The sequence below is a fragment of the Mustela nigripes genome, chromosome 4 (assembly GCF_022355385.1).
Source record: "Mustela nigripes isolate SB6536 chromosome 4, MUSNIG.SB6536, whole genome shotgun sequence".
Lineage (NCBI taxonomy): Eukaryota > Metazoa > Chordata > Mammalia > Carnivora > Mustelidae > Mustela > Mustela nigripes.
The window spans coordinates 43,539,812-43,555,910 of NC_081560.1; the positions used below are offsets into that span (position 1 = coordinate 43,539,812).

The following is a 16,099-nucleotide window of genomic DNA, read 5'->3' on the forward strand; positions in this document are numbered from 1 at the left end:
ATGGGGGCTTAAGTGGGTAGGAGAAGAATAAATGAAACAAGATGGGATTGGGAGGGAGACAAACCATAAGTGACTCTAGATTTCACAAAACAAACTGAGGGTTGCTGTGGGGGGGGGGCGGTGGGAGAAGGGGGGTGGGGTTATGGACATTGGTGGGGTGTGTGCTTTGGTGAGTGCTGTGGGGTGTGTGGACCTGGCGATTCACAGACCTGCACCCCTGGGGATAAAAATATATGTTTATAAAAAATTAAAAATTAAAAAAAAGAAAGTATCCTCACTTCACAGTTTAAAAAAAAAGAGGTTCAGAGAAGCTAAATAATCACTAATAAGCCAATGTGTGCAAGAGAATTGAAAGCTATCACCAGGAATATATCATAAGAACTCAGTTTTAAAAGTGAAAGTGGAAAATCCTTAAAGTAGTAATAAGCTACTTGTAAGAGAACATACACTCTGGACTGCCTCAGTGGCTCAGTCAGTAAAGCACCTGCCTTCGGCTCAGGTTATGATCTCAGGATCCTGGGATGGAGCCCGATATCAAGCCCCACATTGAGCCCCCTCATTAGGCTCCCTGCTCAGCCTGAGTCTCCCTCTCCCTCCAACCCTCCCACTCCTATGCTCTCCCTCTCTCAGATAAATAAATAAAATATTTTAAAAAAAGAGAGAGAGAGAGAGAACAGACATTCTGACTCTGCCTTACACTGTTAGCAAGATCATGATAGCACTTGTGCACAGATTTATTAAACCCCAACAATGGCCCAGGCATTTTCAAATGTGAATCAAGGAGATGTGTGATGAAAGTAACTGGAGGAACAAAGAAGACTTGTGTCTGAGCCAAAAAAAAAAAAAAAAGAGTTAAAGACTTGGCTAGATCATAAACCTCATATTTTAAAAGAAAAACAATTACAGAATATTAAGGCGAAAATATAAAACATTAATACAAGAATTTTCCATGCTGTTTTTGGATTCTAACAAAATGAAATATGATCCTAAGAAATATAATACCAAATTTTATCCTAGATACATAAATATGACTCCAAAAGCCAGGTATGAACAACCACTCTGCCTCAGTTGCCTGTAATAGACGGTCACGCATCACACACACATACTCAAGGTAGCCACATCTTCATTCACTTGGAACGGGTGGAAAAATTTTCTCAATTAACAGGATTTATTATGACGGAAACTTGCATGGTTATATATCTTGGCTGCTGTTGTTATAAAAGGCTATAAGAAGAGATTTATAGCAAAATTTGTAGAGAAACTGTCAGACAGAATCAGGAAGTCACTGTGTCTGCTGTACAAGTCCAGCTGATTTTATGCAACCCTTGTGTGTTGCATTCTTTCTCGAGCTCTTATAATGGCAGTAAGAAAGAGAGCTGAGACTTAGTCATTCTCAAATGTAAAAATTCCACTAAGGAAGAAGAATTTTCCAGTAGTATCATACCATCATTTTAAGATGGCTATTATTACACATGAAAGCCTTAGAACTGCATAGGTGAGAAAGGTGTATTTACTTATAGCAATAACTAGCAGTTGAGGGGGGTAGGAATTAGCATAAGCAATGTTTTCTGGTTTAAGTACAGGATTTCTTTTTGCAATTTATAGTGTGCTCCTGAATTATTATGTGTGTATGTCTGAACATTATCAGTAGATAGATATAAAAAGAGGTTTCTCTACACAAAAGTCTATAGATCATTCCTGGAAATCTGCAGGGGTTTTTTGTTTTTTGGTTTTTTCTTAAGCGTTTGATTTCTTGCCACTGCTGCTTTTCCAGACTCAGAAGTATTAATGAGATAGAGCCTTTGATTGGATGGGGGTTGGGAGAAGTGGGGAAAGACCACCCTTGTTTCCAGTGGCAAGAATCCAAAAAAATTAGCTTAGGAAACTGTTACAAGATTGGGCTCCCTTCAACTTCTACTAAAGATCCCCACACTTGGGCCACCCGCTGGGTCCAGTGTAAGCGAACACAATTGGTAAAGCCTGGTGCCCTGTCAAGCCCCTCCAAGGACAGCAACCCATAATCTAAGAAAATATAAAGTCCTATCCAAGTTTTGACTAAGCAAATTGCCAAGATCCACAACTTTTCCTGGCTCCGAGGTCTGGGCAGTGATAAATATTTTCAACTTAATAACGTGCTGACTGATTACCACACTTTAATCTAAATGCCTTAAGAGGGTTCTACATTTGAGTTCTAGTTCTAAAATTCTACAATGACAGGACTAAAAATCTTAACCAAAACCACATCCTTCATATTCTATTTTTTTAGGACTATCAATTTGTCACTACTCTACTTTGTGGCTTCTTCATTTAATATTTTCTTGCTATAAATACATCCATTTAAAGTTAATGTCATGGCAGGTAGATGACCAGAAACTCCTCTCAAACATACACATAATTATATATAGAAGAAAGATATTAGCATGCATGATTCCCTTATATATATGATGCTGCAATCAACTGGTTGGTCTATCATAAGTGGTAATGACACAATTCCTCCAACATACTTAAAATGTTAATTTTGTTTCTAGAAAAAAGACCCTAGTTCATTTAAACATAATGGTTAAGCATAACCCATAAAAATTATTTATATTACATAACATTGCCATGAATGCAATTATCCGTTTTATATTTGTAAGAAAAAAATAAAGGTTATCTTTGCTATCCAAAGCTGAGGGAAATATACAAATTTCAAGTGTTTGTTTTACATTTCCATAAGCCAGTCATAGGGCGACAACAGTGGCAGATGTGATGAAATGTTTAATTCCATTTGCACAATAAAGTCTAGGACCATGGTACAATACCTTAACTGTGACTGAAGGGACAAGGTCAGTTCCCACTGCAACATCAGTAGCTTGCTGTAAACATAGAATTGAGAAGAGAAGGAAGGAAAGAATGGTTTCAAATTACATGTCCATCAATGAGTAAACACAATGGGTGCAATATATACTTCCCACCACCAAAATAGGAAACTAACCATAACGGACTTATCAATCTAATGACAGACTAAAAGGGTTAATGTAGCTTTTTGAATGTCTTCAACTGGAAAGTTGTAAGCGAATAGAAACCTTTTCCAAAAAGGAAAGAAAAGGTCATATATTTTATTATCAAACTATTCTCTTGCCAAATTTACTTAAGTGTTGAAACTAATTAAATTTTTAAAAAATTTTAAGTATTGAAATTAATTAATTATATTAATTTGTTCTTTATATTTTATAGAAGAAAGCCCCTTGTATTTCTCAGATAAGCATTATGCCAGCCTTTTAAGGTCCTTATATTTTCAACTTGCCAAAGATATGTTTTATTCTGATTAATAATATATATCTAAGACATGTAACGAATGATACAAAGCTTGAAGGGCCTTACACCTAGAAAATAAAATAAAAGTAGAAGTGTATGTTTTTTAATAGTTCATATCATAAACTAGGTCATTCTTTGAACATCAGCCTAGGTTGCTTGATCCTACCTCTTAAAGAATTCAGAGCATAACATAATAGAGCAAACATTTCCTTAGAAATTATAACTTCCTTATTAGAGTTGTAGATTGAAAGGAAAAACTGCTCACTCCATGACAGAATAAGATGAAAAGGTAATATAATTTTCTAATAATATCCATGACTGGGGAACAATTAATATTAATAAAATCACTAATTCAACCAATGAATAGCTCTATTGTGCTTTTAGCTAGCTTATCTGGAATTTTTTTTACTAAGAAAATCACTTCTAAGCAACAGGGATGGCTATACTGTACTGGGTATCAACATAACTAAGAGTGAGCAGATTCATATTCTATATACGTATCCACAGAAAACCATGTATGAACTCTGATCCACCTTCTCAATCCAAAAGATAAGACAGCAATGCTTGTCTTATCTATAAAGACCCCGCTCTAATATAAATTATATTATTTTTAGATGTGTGCTTTCATAACTAATGACAAAATAAAACACTGAGCCAAGCTTTTTGCTCTAGCAGAACCTGAAATCCAGGAAATGTTTTACATTTGGCTGTCCACATATCTAGAAGAGAAACCAACATCTCCTGTTTCCTGTTCTTTCCAATCCATGTTTAAACACCTAGGTACTTCCAGGACAGCAGTCCTTTGGGAAGATAAAATTATAGCCAGAGACAAAGAGCTACACAAAGACACCATGGCACCATAGCCACATAAATTGTTGGGCCAGTGTGTTCTAATGGGATGAATATGATACTCTCAGGAATCTCTTAAGAAGGAAAAAATAGTAAGACAGGGAAAATGAAGCTGAAAAGAGACACCTAATCAAGAGGAAACAGCACTCTGAGTTACCAATAGGGAAATATACATTACAATAAAGTACTATTACACAAGGCCTTTTCCTGCAAAGATCAAAAGTTACTAAAGAACAGAAAGGGAATTCCTGGTTCCAAATAACTTATGTTTAAGAGAACCTAGAAAAAAATTATATAAGTTGCCCAAAGGAAAATAAGAATCATTTCCAAGGCAAGAAAATGTGTGTACATTTGTCAGCTAACTAAGCAAAAATGTTCCACTCAGACTACAGCTTTCAGGTAGAGTGAGAAATGGTGTGTGCTGAATGGCCAATGTTTTAAACAGTGCCTCTACTATGTGACTCAGCTGAGTGAATGTTTCTTTCATATATAGTACTTTTTTTAAGTATGCCCAACTTACTATATTATGGCAATGTTAACGTGATTTTTATCACAGCTTGGGTTGGCTCTTTCTACCAAGATTAATCTTTGAAAACTTAGGACAAGTACTTACTATATTATGCTCTGATACCTAAATATCAAAGTCATTTCCTAGGTAAAATTACATGACATGAACTCCAAATATAGTAAAAAGCAGTGAATTTGATCACTTGCCAAAATTGATGAACTTCTGATTCAGAGACAGATAAACTTAATAGATTTTTGCCCAAACTGCAGGCAGTGAGACATAACCAATTATAATCTAACAAGTGCTTACATAAAACTAAACAAGGAGGTGGGGCAACATGACCAAGGACAGTCTCTCTTTCATCTTTGCTATTTCTCATCTCCATTCATTTATGAAGCAAAAATACTGAGCACTCATTAAGTGACAGACACTAAACATATGGCAGTGGATGAGACAAGCAGTGGAATGCAGTGTGTGGCAGTAGTGGTGTTGGTGGTGATGAGGATAATGTTAAAAGAACTAAAATGTAATTTGATGATAATGATATTGTTAATTATCATAACACTTCAACAAAGTAGATTTTAATATTATTCCCATTTCACAGATGAGAAAAATTAAGAAAAAGAAAATAAAATACCTTGCCCTGGGTCACACAGATAGAAATGGCAGGAAAAAATAATTCCTGGCCCAACTGCTCAACCGTTTGTTAAATAACACACAAAGATACTCCCCTCCCTCCCTCCCTATCTCCTCCTCATTCATATGTATGTATATATATATATATATATATGAACACTATCTCATTGAACCTTCGAGAAAAATCTTATAGGGTCAGTATTATTCACCTGGATTATGATTATCTCAATATTATGGTACTGAAAAACTTAAAAAAATAAAAGTAGATTCAGAATAATGTGGAAAACCTCTTCTACTGTTGCCCCTTCCTCTCCTTTTTTTAGACCAAAATCCTAAGGAACTCCTCACTAAGAGATTGGAAATATTTTTTCTAGAAGGTAATAAAGACTAAAAGTTGTTATCTTCTCTTAAGTTTCTATCTGGGGACCAAAAATTTCAATCAATAGATACTGATCCCAAATCAGCATAGTCCACCACTATCATAAACCCTTTTAAAGTCTGTGAATATACCTACAGACACTGAATCAAAGTTAGGAGAAACCATGGCAGAAACTTTCAAGTCATCTTCTCTCTCAGTCATGGGCCAAATACCTGTAATTTAAAAAGAAAAACAATATTTAATCATAAAGAAAAACTGCTGTATATAGTTTTTTAAAGAAGTTTTTTTGATATCACATATCAAAAACAACCCCATAAACATATTCATAAGTTGAACAAAACTAATGCATTACAGAATTAGAAACCTGATGACATTCTTCCCCTGCTACAGTAGATTTGAAAGAAATTTGAAAGAAAAACTATCTTTCTCCAAAGATATTATCTAAAATATGTCCCAATGACTGAAGAGTGTTAGGAACTTCAATGTTCTCTCCTTAACACTATAGTTAAAAGCCCAAACTATACCCTTTTGAAGGTAAGTTTGGTCAGAACATCAAAATGTAAAATATACATATCCTATGATCTAACAATTCTACTCTTTAGCATTTATCATAGACACGCCCAAGGAGCTTCTCTGCTGCTGGTAGTTTTTAAAAACAAAAACAAAAACAACCTAATTCTCTATATTTCTATTAACAGGGAAATGGTTGACTAGATTATGGTATGCTCTGCAATGATCCAAAGCCCAAAGCTGTAAATAAGAGTGCTCTCGGGGCACCTGGGTGGCTCAGTGGGTTAAGCCGCTGCCTTCGGCTCAGGTCATGATCTCAGGGTCCTGGGATTGAGTCCCACATCGGGCTCTCTGGTCAACGGGGAGCCTGCTTCCCTCTCACTCTCTCTGTCTGCCCCTCTGCCTACTTGTGATCTCTGTCAAATAAATAAATAAATCTTTAAAAAGAAAAAAAAACAGTGCTCACAAACTTTATATACTGATATGAAAAGAACTCCAAGATGTGTCTATTAATTAAAAAAAAAAACAGGTAATACAATGCATCTAACATGCACATATTTGTATAGAAATAAATACGAATTTTTTTTAAAGAATACACAAACACTCCTGATAAAGGTTACCTTTATATAATGTAGAGGAACTAAGATCTGGGAGTTTTACCCTTTTAATACTCTTAGAATTATTTTTACCATATTCATGTTATTTTCACAACTTATAATTTCACGACTTAAAATGTTTACAGTGCATAAGGTATGATGAACAAATGACACAGATCCTAAATAAACAAGAAACATTAAAGTATATGCAATTATGTCTACCTAACATCTACTTTCCCCTCCTCCTCCTTTGTAGCAGAGCTATAATTCTAGGGAGGCATTCGCCTTCATCTCAAAGTCACTGGATTGGTCAGATCCAATCATGGTGATTTCATTCCCCTAACAATTTGTTGTTTTAGGCATAAGCACAGGGCTTAATCCTGGCAGACGTGAGGTGAAGAAAAGTTGGGAGTGGGGGTGCTGGCACATGCTTCTGGGAAAGCTATTTCCCCATAATAAAAAAGGAGACTTGGGAGAAATATCTCTCTTCTTCCCTGGAAATCATATTTGCACATAATACCTGGAACTGCTGAAACTACCCTGTGACCTTGAGAGGAAAAATCCCTCACACACCAAGGATAGCTGACTAAAAACATGGAAAGTTCTTGGATGATGCCACAGGAATCAGCTGTCTCACAGAGAGAAGAACTACCTACCATTGTCATCAAGCATTCCCACCAGTACTGTAATATTCAGTGTGGGAATTTCCATAACTTACTTAGTGACAATATAAAAGCCTGCTCCTTGCCTACCCAATACCATTCTTCAGTTCTTTACTAAAAGAAGCTCAGTTTTATTCTGAGCAATGAGTGCTCAGCTAAAACACTAATTTCCCCAGCCTCTTTTGTAAGCTTGGAGTGGCCAGTGAGATGTGAGTAGAAGCAGCTCAGGATGTGGCTTCTAGGAAAGATCCTTAAGGGGGCTGACTCAGCTGCAGATGTGAGAGCAGGAGTTCCAGAAGCCATCTTGGACCAAGAGATGACCCTGGGAGAGGAAGAACTGGAGTCCCTGATGACAGTGGAAATGCCAAACCAACCCTGGTCTGCCCACTGCTGGACTTCTTTTCTATGGGAAAGAAATAAACCTCTGCCTTGTTTAAGCCACCTTATTTGGGTATTGTGTTATGTGCAGCCAGACGTAGCCCTAAACAACACATCTCCCAACAAGGTCACCAAGTAAATGTTTCTAGGACTCAATGGTAAAGGCAATTTAGTTATCCTAGACATATTTCCAATAGGGTACAGAGTTTCATTTATATACCTCTTTCTTACTGTTCTCTTTCACCTCCTGAAGACACAACTGTGTGGGAGGCCATCGTAGTACCACACCTATTCCCTCACACCCCAGGTATAGAATGATAAACTGGCTAAATTATAAGGAAATTCTGCCCTTGAAAGTGCCTACCAACAGTTGTTGTTGACTACTGGTAACAGAAATCCTAGGCAGGATTCACACTAATGAGTTGAATATAAAAAGCTTCAAAACCCATGAGCCATACAGAAATTATTACTGTAATTTCATGCTTACAACATACATTCCTCATATAAGTTACACACATAAAATCAGCTTCAAAAACACTTTTATTATAGTAGATAATATACACCATGTGTACAACAAAATGTACTCTTTAAATTGGCTTTAAATTCTGCTGAAACTTTTGCTTTGAAGAAATAAAAAAGCTCTAAGTACCAAAAATAATCCACAAGACTGTGAACTTCTTTTTGTGAGTTAAAGTCACTATGCTAAATGGCATTTAAATGAATAATGAGGTCATCAAAAAGTTCAGAGTTTTAACTTCTCATAATCTTCTATAATGAAATGATTTTGTGCTTTTATATAATTACAGGTATTTTAATAAACAAATACACCACAGTTTTATAAGGATACTAAGTTTTTTCAATATCTAGAAATAAAATATTTTAAAAGTCCCTCTTTCTTCCAAGCTTCACTTTGGGTTTTTTTGGTTGTGCGTGTGGGTTTTTTTTTGTTTGTTTGTTTTGTTTTTAGGACTAAAACCAAAGGATGATGGCAAAGAAGTGTAAGAGAACTTCAAATATTAGCTAAAATTTGAGGTTATATAAATAATAAACTTTGCACCCAAGTCGGTGGGCACATCCCTACCTTAATTAGCAGTTATTTGAAGATACACAGAAGGATCAAGGTAATGACAACTTTAAAATAGCTCAAATGTTCTCACTCAAGGGTATCACTATGGCCACCAAAAAATAATTTACAGTTGTAAAGGATTTTTCTGAGAAATCTTTTACACAACTGAGTGTTAATCAAAATATCATTAGCACATTGTTTATGGGAAGGGCAAAATCTCAAGACACAAAATCTAAAGTGAAAAGTAACATTACATTTATTTAATGAACTCTGGAAATTTCATGTTCCATATATATGCCTCTCTTCTCCAATTATATTTTTAAACGACAAAAAGAGACTCATAATTCCATTAATCCCCAAACACTAGTATCAAGGAGAGTGGGGAGAATGTCTATATTGCAATGTAAAACATCGAATTTTAAACATTCGCCATTTGAGGGGGGATGCTGACAACACATGGGTTTTCTGTAACTGGAGTTACTTAAAAGACCTCAGTTTCACTGGTTTACTTTCAAAACTTTCTAAGAGAACATGTGAAGCCAAGGCATAATAATTTTACCTTAATAATCATATTTTAAAATATATTATCTAAATTCCTCTGAATCTGTCTTGGTAATGGAGACTGAAAAATATATAAATCTAGTAAAGTGACTGGATCAGGATTAAGATTGGCTCTTGTGTTTTGGTTGGCCTTTGATGCTCTGATTCTTTTATTATTCCTACTTGTTTTAACATTTCTCTTATGAGAAATTAGTCCATATTTTTTCTCATTAAAAAAATACTTTTACCGGACTCTGAGAAGAAAACTTAAAATAATGTTTTTCACATGTCCAATTCAAACTGCAGGACTGGTGTTTTGTTTCTCCTTTTAATTTACAATAAAATTATACCCCTGTGAATCCCAAAGAAAGATTATATTGAGTTGCTCAAAACTCAGAAACTGAAAATATCATCAGCTTCTGAGTCATTAGAAATCAACATACTGCAGGCTACATTCCATTTGGATGTCTAATTAACTGCATACCTAAATAGTATCACTAAACTGCAAATGACTACATTTTTAGTAACAAAGTGGTAACTCATGTACTGCTAGGGTTTCTTTTAAAAGAAGCCACTAAAATGTTTTCAGGGATATTAAAAGTTGATCACTCTAAAGTTTAATGTTCTTCTCAAGTCCTGAAACCACTATGCAGAGAAGTACTTTGTTCCATTCTTAGAATTTAAAGAAAAAAAAAATTAGATAGCTCTGTCCCTGAAACACACTAACAAAAGCAGTATCTTAACATTTTTTTCACAAGCTACAAAATACAAATTAAAGAGCAACACTATTTTTACAAATATGATTTTAATTAAGACTAGAGGAGAGAATTAACTAATATATTTAAGATATTATCTACATACAAAATAAATCAATTTTATAATAAACTCCAAAATAATAAAAAGTTGCAAATGAGATACCTTGTGATTTATTAACATCTTTGATGATTTTCTGAAGTTCTTTCAATTCTATATCAAGTTCATCATAGTGTAGTTCTCTAGATTCAACCTTCGGAGCTTGGAACAAAGAAGGGTCTGTCCCTAGGTATGAACACTGCAAGTGACCATCATCACTCAGAGTGACTATCACTCCCTTTAAATCACTACAATAAGAAAGAGAAAATGAGACATAATTCAAATTTTTGGTGGATTTAGACCTGAGCAAAAATATTTTTATTCAATTTAGCTTCAACATGCCATAAGAAAATGGCCATATAACTATTTCTAAAGTTTTACATCAAAGACTCAATTCAAATATTTCAAACATGATTTATATTTATATAAGCACACCCAATGTTAAGATTCATTACGGGGGGGCCGGGGGACCTTAACAATTATTATAATAGTTGTCACTCTGGGGGACCTAACTACATGATAAATCATTCTCCAAAAGCTTTTCAACTATTGTATCATTTAATCCTCACTCCAGCTCCTACTTGGCAGATTCATAACAAGCTGTGAACACTTGTGGAGCCATTTCCTCATTTTGTAGTTCTCTGTCCATCCCTCTTCCTCCCATCCTTTCACTCTTCCTTCTCTGTTAGTCTCCTTTAACTTTTTTGCTTTTTACTCTAGAAACTAGCCCTAATATATAAACTTAGCATACATACCATTTTTAAAAATTGTAAATTTTCCTGAACTTACTACAAAAAGTTGAAATGAACGTTATTTGCTTCCTCCTTAGCTTTCTCAGAAGAAAAAAGAAGTCAACACTGTCATAAGTCATTTTTAACTGATGCATAATGAATTTGTTTGATTTTCATTTGTTATGTTTTCTAGTGGCCTTTGATTTAAAAAAAATAAAAAAAGAGGTTTCTAGTCCCATTCTAAAGGTTAAATATTCATCAAAACTTACAGAAAATCTGAGAGAAAAAAACAACTTAAAAATGCTACTATTCCTTCGGTGAGTGCTGTGAAGTGTGTAAACCTGGCGATTCACAGACCTGTACCCCTGGGAATAAAAATATATGTTTATAAAAAATAAAAAATTTTTAAAAATGCTACTATTCATCTGAAAAAAAAATATATATATATGGTATATAAGAGTCTAGGCTTATTCAGAATGAGTAAGAAATTTTAAAACTCCCCAACTTTGGGTCCATGACAAATGGTCAGCTCATTAATCGAAAAGCGTAACTTGGATGAGAGGAGATACTGACATTGTTCAGTCCCTCCTATACGGTGACCACCAGCATCCACTTTTCCACCTGCCTTCAACACAACATTCCTTTTTTTTTTTTTTTAACATATGTATGTATATCCAGTCCTTATATTTCACTCAGAAGTCAATAAGTGCCTGAATTTTACCTCTATTTCTTCAGGTTCCTGATGCATAGAACTAACTTTTTTAAATTTTTATTTAAATTCCAGTTAATTAACATATAGTATAATATTACTTTCAGGTATATACTATAATGATTCAACACTTCTATAAAACACCCCAGTGCTCATCTCAGCAGGTGCACTCCTTAATCCCCATCAACTATTTACCCACCTCTGCTCTGGATACAAATTTCCTATACACACTTTCTCCAGGGCTTACTTAGGCATGGTCAGCGCCACAAAACCCTCTTGTGTGACTTCAGAGAAACAAAGAATAAACTGATATCACTGAATCAACAGCTAAAAAATTAGACTAGGAGTCAGAGACTCTGGGGGTTAGTCTAACTGGGTTAGACTGGGTTCTAACTCTGACTCTACCCCTATATAGCAGTCAATTTAGAGAAGTCTTCCTAAATGTTATCTCTAAAATGAGAAAGTGAGACTGGATGATCCTCTAAGGTCTTTAAGTTTTATGAATTGGTTCTGTTAATCTAGCTCAGAAAATAAATACTCCCAAAATAAAATTATTTTCCTAAAATAAAGTGTGAAAAGCAACCCACCCCATAGTACCTCTGGGCTTTACCCTTTCTAAGCAGTCAGCTGAAGCCACCTAGTGGCCACGTCGCAGAAATCCTAACTTCCAGCTCTGACAAGCGCATTTCAACAGGACAAACCCTCTGACCCCTCTGAGTTGTGACTATGTTCTATTCCCCATTCTACGCAATCCCACTAGGGTCTGGAAACTTAATGAGCCCTCAGGAAACTCTGAACACTGAAAACAAGATCTTTGGTTGGCTTCTAAGAGAATTTGGAGGTCATCAGGATTTTTTAATCCAAAAGAGTATATCCATTTTATCTTCCCCCTTTGAGTGGTCTATAGTATGTGAAACCTAGTATGACCCAATACAAGTTATCCCTCAGTATTCAAATTTATTTGATCTATGAATTGGACAACTTATAATTGAATCAGATTTGTTACACTGTTTTATACAGGAAATAGCAACAATTTAGACACAAGAGATTTATCTAAAAATGTATCTAAACCTATTAAGTTTAAGATAGAAAGAATCTGAATAGTAGTGTACACATATATTTCTTCAGACTCAAAAAAATCATTACTGGTGCTCAACCTGTGCAAATATAAAAGGAAGAGCGAGGGTCTTCCCTCACTGGAAGAATTTAACAAAGTTCACCAAAATGTCTTAAAAATAAATTACAAAACTTGAAGCAATTTACTTTTTTCTTCATTGGCATCAGAATCATTGCATATAAATTAGACAAAATAACAGAAACTTAGACTTCAGTTTAATTCATTTAAGATTCGATAGGAAGACTGTATTAAGCTCTAAAACTCTAAAGTAAATGAGTGGAATTTCTGTCTAAGACATCTCTGATGAGACAGACACTTTGAGGCCTAGAACACAGTTAATAAGTCAATCATCACTTGGTATTTTAATTCAAAGAACAAATTTTAAAATATATATATCATTCCTAAACATAAGCCAAATGTAAGTGTAAGAAAAAAAGGAAAAACATAATCAAGGTTTTTTTTTTTTTAATCTTTCTAAAGAATGTTTTATTTAACAATACTATCCATTTAGATTAATGTGTAAGCTTCTGTGGATGACTGAATTTTACGCTGGAAGAAGCCATCAAGTAAATCAAGTATTGAGTACACCATTACTTACATTGTTAGAATTAACATTCCAAAATTAAGGTCTCCAGATTATTACTGGTCTTTGAAGCACATCAGCTAACCCAAGGCATGAGAATAATGTATTTTATGAGGAACCAAGATCAAAAATGTTATATTCCTAGGACACATAATAATTTTGTGTATTTAGCAGTCAGGCATGAAAATAAACAACAGAGGTTACTCAGGAATCTGAAAGTAATTGTTTCATCACTCAGTAAACAGATCCCTGCCTTAACAATACATTCAAGCAAAATTCCAGACGGATTTTAAAAGTTAAATTTTACAATATGAAACTACAAAAATATTTATCTGCCCTTGGGATAGAGAGACCTTTTGCTGTAAGAAAGCAATGGAGGAAACTACAAAGGAAAGGATCACTAAATTAAACAACAAAAAAATTTTAAACTTGTTATATGCTTTAAAAAACATGATAAAAAAGAACAAAAGGCAAACTGGGAACATACTTGCAACCAATATAAGGTACATAATTTAAGTTGTACCATATGAAGTTTTGAATATTTAACTGTTTTTGACCTATTAAAACCATCCTGCATATTTCATCTAATATGTAAAGAACTCTTATAAACCAAAAAAAAAAAAAAAAATCTCATGTTTGCATTGATCCAAATCAATGCAAATGAGATTATATCCAAAAAGGTAAAAGGAAATGTACAATTCGCAGTTAAAAATAAGTCAATAAACAGATGAAAGAAAATTTTAAAGCTGTATTTGAAAAAAAAAAAAGGCACTTGATTATTTAATCCCTTAAAGTAGAAAAAATTGTATTCAATAATCAGTCCTGCTGTTAGAGAAGGTACATGGAGACAAAAACTTTTGGAGGAAATGTAAATTTATTAAAGATGCTATTAATGATCATTATAGAAACATCAATCAAAAGCCTTAGAAATGTCCATTACCTTTTACACAATAACTGACTTACACAGTTATTAAAGAAATTTAGAAAAACCCAAATGGTATGAAAAAGGGGAAATTTTTTTTTTAAGATTTTATTTATTTATTTGTCAGAGAGGGAGAGAGAGAGAGAGAGAGCGCGAGCGCACAAGCAGGCAGAGCGGCAGAGAGAGAAGCAGGCTCCCTGAGTAGCAAGGACCCTGATGCGGGACTCCATCCCACGACCCTGGGATCATAACCTGAACCAAAGGCAGCTGCTAAACTAACTGAGCCACCCAGGTGCCCAGGGGGAAATATTTTTAAGAGCATGATGTTATCTGTAATAGCATGTTTAGAAGCCATTAACAACCATGTTTCACAAATATCTGCTTTCAGAAAAAACAGCTATACATATATAGTGTAAAAGCAAAACATAATATTGCATATGTATTTATTTTAATTTTATAAGATATAGGTATATAAATACAGATTAGAAAAAAATTACTGAAATGCTAATAGAATGGTGACTATTTCTGGTTACTGAGATTATGAGCTATTTTTATCCTATCTTATGGTTATAAAATAAATTTTTTTAACTATTTTTTAAGAAAAAAAATGTATGCTCCATTTTCTATCCCCACAGACTGAATTTGAATCTGCATTTAAAAGCTAAATGATGGGGCGTCTGGGGGGCTCAGCGGATTAAAGCCTCTGCCTTCAGCTCAGGTCATGATCCCAGGGTCCTGGGATAGAGCCCCCCCCCCCCCGCATCGGGCTCTCTGATCGGCAGGGAGCCTGCTTCCTCCTTTCTCTCTGTCTGCTTTTCTGCCTACTTGTGATCTCTGTCTGTCAAATAAATAAAATCTTTTTTTAAAAAAATAAATAAAATATAAATAAATAAATAAAAGCTAAATGATCTGTGGAATTAAAACTTTAATCCAGATCTCCATTTTCTGACAAGGCCAATCTATAAAATATGCAACCTGAAAGTATTTGACATAGAGCTCACAAAAGATAGAAAATAGTTATAATAAACAAATGAATGAAAGTTTTAAAAACAAATGAAAAGAGTTATGCACTGACTTTAATGGTCTCTTGTCCAGCTACATTTCATGCAGAAGAGAAATATTTTAAGCTATCAAATTGTCAAAATCTGATGTTTATTACTAGATATAGTCATCAAAGAAATTTTAAAAACTTAAATATTATTTATTGCATGCAATTTCTGCCCCGCCTCAAAAAGGGTCATACAGTTTGAAGGCACTTTCCTTTAGGCACTATAGGCTGACTCAGTATGAGCAACCCTTCCTCAGCCCCAAAAGACTAGATGTAATCATTTGAATATATTTTGAGTCATTTCATCATGATTCATTTAAGACATCTTTGTTTAGTATCTGCTATACAATAGAAGCTACAAAGGTAAATAGGACATGGTACTTGTCCCACTAAAAAACTATGGCCTAGTTATAAATGAAAACTTATTTTTTTTAAAAAAAGAGATCCTGATTTTGACCTCTCCCCTCCAACTCAAACCTGTTCCTCCCACAGGTCATATTATCTATTTTTCTAAAATTAATACCTAAGTATTCAATAATCAAATATGGAAAAGAAAAAAGGAAAAGAGACAAATTCTACATAAAATGTCAAGTAAATGATATCTGCCTTTAATCTACAAAGTAAATATTAAATGATTATGGTTACTCCTTTTGTTGAGATGAAATTAGCTGACATACCTGGTTGGAATTCTATAGCCAAGGGCATATTTGATAGCC

At 34.3% G+C, this 16,099-nt stretch overlaps 1 protein-coding gene across 1 annotated transcript in view; it reads right to left on the bottom strand.

Moving 5' to 3' along the window:
- The window catches only part of BBS9 (Bardet-Biedl syndrome 9), a 446,650-nt gene that overhangs the window by 260,980 nt on the left and 169,571 nt on the right, over positions 1 to 16,099 (bottom strand). The window contains exons 10-13 of the mRNA XM_059397515.1: positions 10,340 to 10,521; positions 5,805 to 5,881; positions 2,802 to 2,855; positions 1,164 to 1,224 (exon numbers count right to left, since the gene is read on the bottom strand). Coding sequence (XP_059253498.1) covers positions 1,164 to 1,224; positions 2,802 to 2,855; positions 5,805 to 5,881; positions 10,340 to 10,521 — 374 coding nt within the window. The remainder of the gene's footprint in view (positions 1 to 1,163; positions 1,225 to 2,801; positions 2,856 to 5,804; positions 5,882 to 10,339; positions 10,522 to 16,099) is intronic.